This window comes from Tupaia chinensis, unplaced genomic scaffold (genome assembly GCF_000334495.1).
Source record: "Tupaia chinensis unplaced genomic scaffold, TupChi_1.0 Scaffold000110_1, whole genome shotgun sequence".
Lineage (NCBI taxonomy): Eukaryota > Metazoa > Chordata > Mammalia > Scandentia > Tupaiidae > Tupaia > Tupaia belangeri.
Window position 1 is genome coordinate 668,483 of NW_006159574.1, and position 4,404 is coordinate 672,886.

Here is a 4,404-nt window from a genome sequence, read left to right on the forward strand (position 1 = left end):
GGGCGCACGCCCCCTACAGTGAAAATCTCTAAAAAAAAAAAAAAAAAAACAACTAACTAGGGCAATATCATATAATGTTAAGCTATGATAAAGCTTACAAATGTACATGTAAGTATTTTACATCATTTTCATCTCTATGTTCATGTGTAAATATGACCACTTAAATTCCAGCAAATCTTTTAGAACATATTAAAAATATTTTAGGACATATTAAAAACTGGGACCAGCATATGGTATAATGGTTATGTTGCTGGGCTCCCACATGGCTGACCACAGTTTGAGTCCTGAACCCAGTAGCTTGAAACTCACTCTGAGTGCTGTGTGTACATGCCTAAAATCCCAAGAGGAGAGTGAAAGAAAAGGTATTGTGGTGTGGCCATCTCCCCTGGGGGGTAGGGTGATTTCTCATTTTCTGTCTCTCTGTCGCCCTCTGTCTCTCTAGCAAGTGAACACAGCCTATAACAAAAATCTCTCTAAAAAATAAAATAAAATAAAACAAAACAAAAGAAAACAAAGCAATGTATGTTACTCCTAGGAATGAAATGGGACTGTTACCTGTCACTTTGTTATCTTCCTAGAAACATGTATTACTCATGAATTTTAAAATGAAAAGGGTCTGAGCCAGCAGGTGACACGGTGATTTAAGGTGCTAGACCTCCCAGCTGGTGGACTGGAGGCTTACTTTCTCACTTTTCCTCTCTGTATCTCGCTCTCTCTGTTTCTCTCTCTCTCTCTCTCTCTCTCTGGTGAGCACATGTATCCATAGCAAATTTTAAAAATAATAGTAAGTAAAATTTAAATACTTTTTAATGAAAAGAGATTAATCCGAGCTCAGCCACTTTCTTGTATGAGTAAAAGAAAGGACTCAAATCTCTCTACACTGGTGTGTCTTCATCTGTAAAATACGATTATAACTATCTACTTTACAGAACTGCCGTAAGGATTGGATTAGAAATTATTCATAGAGAACATCTAGCAAAGTGCCTTTTACATAGTAGGTACTAAATAAATAACCATCATTTGCATTATTAATAAGGACATAGGGCATGCTCTGCCTGTGGGTTCGCACACCCTGAAAGGCGCAGAGAAAACAGATGTGAGCGCCTCGCGTCTCTGTAACTGGACTGCTCTTCTGCCGGCTTCCCCTGGGGGCAAGCGATCTCAGAGCCAGGAGACTTAGTTTGATTCAATAATTTAAAGCTGCAGCCAGTGTCTAAATTTCTTGGTAAATGCTGTCTCTTTAGGTGTGAACACGCAGACGCTCAGATCAGGGGGGTAGGGTGAAGTGGGGTGTCTAGGCAAACGCAGCACACAAAGATGCAGGTGCACAACTGTATTCGAACATCAGTCAACTACGGATTCTTTCTAGCAGTATGCAGGAAGTACTGCCATGGGCATGTGTACAGTCGGAAAATATGCGTCATTTATCTCAGATTGACATGTAAATAGGCATTGTGCATTTTACCAGCAACCTTACGTATGGACAAACGGGGAGGGGGCACCGTATGGGAGAAAGGACCCTTCTCCGTGGACTGGAAGGGCTTGCTCTAGACTCTGGGCAGTGGATGGGGTCTGCTCTGATGTCCACTGCTGGCATGCCCCACAGTCTGTGCCTCTCAGCTTAGTCAGGCTCTGGAGGACTATGCCATGGTCAACCCTGCCCACCCCTGCTCTCAATGTAGAAGACCCCTTCGCGTTTCTGCATCCTCTCTGTGCCAGGTCTAGGTCTTGGCATCGTGTGTGCAGTAATGAGCTCTATGAAGGGAAGAAAGCCAGGTGAGGGGCGAGGCTGGTTGAATGGTTGCAATGGAATCTTCTAAATTGTGTGGTTGGAGAAGGGATTTAAGCTGATACTTAAGTGTCAAGAAAGTCAAGCCATGCTTGTCTGAAGGCAGAGCATTCCTGGTAGAGAGCACCAGAGGCTGGTGGGGAGCATGTGGACACCTCAGGCTCTGCAAGGCCAGCTGCTGGCAGGAACAGGGTGACAGCAGAGGAGAGTGGCAGAGCCAGGTTCAGAAGAGTAACCAGGCCTGCCTTCCCCTTTTGCTAAAGGAAATAGGTAGGCTGAGTGGGGGCCACTTTGTCCTAAGTTGTACCTTCTTTCTCACCTCTCAACCCTGCAGCAGCCCTGGAGCTGAAGCTATAAGCTAAAGGGACTCAAGAGGAAACCAACACATAGTGTAACATTCTCAAAATACTCCTGTTACACTACTAGGTTTTCACAAGTATTGTAAAAGACCAGAGGACTGAGGGACTTCCTTACTGGAGGAGCCACCCTTAATGTGTCTTTTAGAAAGCTGACCTAGGGAACCAGCAGTTAGCGTAATGGCTATGTTGCTGGATTCCCACGTAGTCGACCGCAGTTTGCGTCCCGGACCCGGTGTCTTAGAACTCACGCCGGGCGTGTGTGCGTGTGTGCCCAGGATCCTGAGAGGAGAATGGAGAAGAAGGGATTGTGACGTGGCCACGCCCCTGGGGGGTGATTTCTCGCTTTCTATCTCTATGTCTCTCTCTGTCTGGCTGGCAAGCGCACGCACCCTATAGCAAAAACCTCTAAAAAAAAAGAAAAAAAGAAAAGAAAAAGAAAGCTGACCTAGCTGGAACCAGCAGATGGCATAGCAGTTATGTCACTGGACTCCCACATGGCCGAATAGGGTTCAAATCGCAGACATGGTGGCTCCAAAATCACACCAGGCATGTGTACATGTGTGGCCAAGATCCTGGGATGAGAATGGAGGAGAAAGGACTGTGCATGGCCATCACCAGAGAGCGATTTCTTGCTTTCTGTCTCCCTGTCTCGCTGTCCTTTTTTTTTTTTAGAGTTTGTTTTTGTTGTTGTTGTTTTTGCTATAGGTATGTACGCTTGCCAGAAAGACAGAGAGAGACAGAGAGACAGAAAGCGAGAAATCATCCCCCGGGGGTATGGTCACACTACAATCCCTTCTCCATTCTCCTCTCAGGATCTTGGGCACACACGCACATGCGGCTGGCATGAGTTTAAGCCACCGGGTCTGGGACTCGAACCATGGTCGACTACATAGGAATTTAGCAACATAGCTATTACACTAACTGCTGGTTGCCTCTCTGTCTTTAAAAAAGTATATAGAAAGCTGATCAGCTTAGTACCAAGGCTAGAGTAATTTATCAGAATGCAAGGAAGCTCACGGGATTTGTGTCTGGATGGTAGCATCGAGGTTATCAGGGTAAAAACCAAATGCGATGCTTCGTAAAATGTTGTTATCTCTGTAATAATGTGGAAGTGTGTGCTCCGAGTCAGGCTCATTGTAGTTAACATGGGTGTGGAGTTCGCCCTGTCCTGAACAGCCCAGGGCCTGGCCTGGCCATCATTCTTTGGTTTCCATTCCTTGAGATCTGGTTCTCCAGAATCCACAAAGCCATGTGTCAGAAGGAAAGTGTGTCTGTCCTCAGCTAAACTAACAGCCTCGTCTCTTTTCTGTCTTCTCTTTTCTCCCCAATACAGGCCCTGGCGTTCCGACCGTGACTGTGCACAACACCACAGATAAGAAAAGTAAGTGCCTTTCGTTCAGTCTTCCTGAGTCGGGAGAGAAGGAGCAGGACTGGGTTAGGGGGACCGTCCTGCCCACTTTCCTGCTCAGAGCCATGTGCTACAGCTCAGAGTGGCCTCCGTGGGTGCCAGCATGGAGGGGTGCCTGGAAAGGAAAGGCTGGAGAGCCCCCACCAGGTGCCCACACATGTGGGGCACCCGGCCGGCGTCTGAAATGCTCAGAACGGAGCTTCTTTGGGGGCCGCTGTCAGGGACCGAGCCGAAGTGTTAGCCTCGTGATTACTTGTTGAGAATACCTTTTGACGCTTACGCTTAAAAGGAGGAGGAAGCCTTCAGAGTTCTCCAGGCTCCTGTGTGAACGGGAGTGAAGCAGACCAGTGTCTTAGCTGAGAAACGTTCCCTGGGCACAGGTGTTCATTTTATCTGCAGAGACAAGGTTCTGTGTGCCCAGGGTTGGGTACAACGCTTTGGAAGAATTTAGGTGAGGATTTTCCGAGGAGGGGCCGGGCAGTGGTGCTCAGTAACAGAGCTGGACTCACATGGAAAGGTCCTGGGGTCACATCCCAGAGCACTCCTGAGCACGCCTGGTGCGTGTGCCCTAATAACTGAGCTGGCGGAGACTCGGAGTGGGTCACGGTGCAGACACGCCACAGGTGGCTCTCTCTCTTGTTTCTTCTTCCGAATGAATGAATGAATGAATGAATGAATACATACATACATAAGTAACCTCTTTTAAAAAGTTAGCAGGAGGCCCAGGTCCAGTTCCAGGGCCAAACTGAGCACGCAGGGCACAGTGGGGCGCACCCGTGGTCCAGGCCAGTCAGGAGGCAGCGGCAGGGGGGCCGGCTGGGATTCAACCCCCATTTCCCCCACTTCCC

At 47.8% G+C, this 4,404-nt stretch overlaps 1 protein-coding gene across 1 annotated transcript in view; it reads left to right on the forward strand.

Moving 5' to 3' along the window:
* DPP6 (dipeptidyl peptidase like 6) overlaps positions 1-4,404 on the forward strand; it is a 510,008-nt gene that overhangs the window by 478,322 nt on the left and 27,282 nt on the right. Inside the window, exon 17 of the mRNA XM_006143805.1 lies at positions 3,482-3,529. Within this exon, the coding sequence (XP_006143867.1) occupies positions 3,482-3,529 (48 nt within the window). The remainder of the gene's footprint in view (positions 1-3,481; positions 3,530-4,404) is intronic.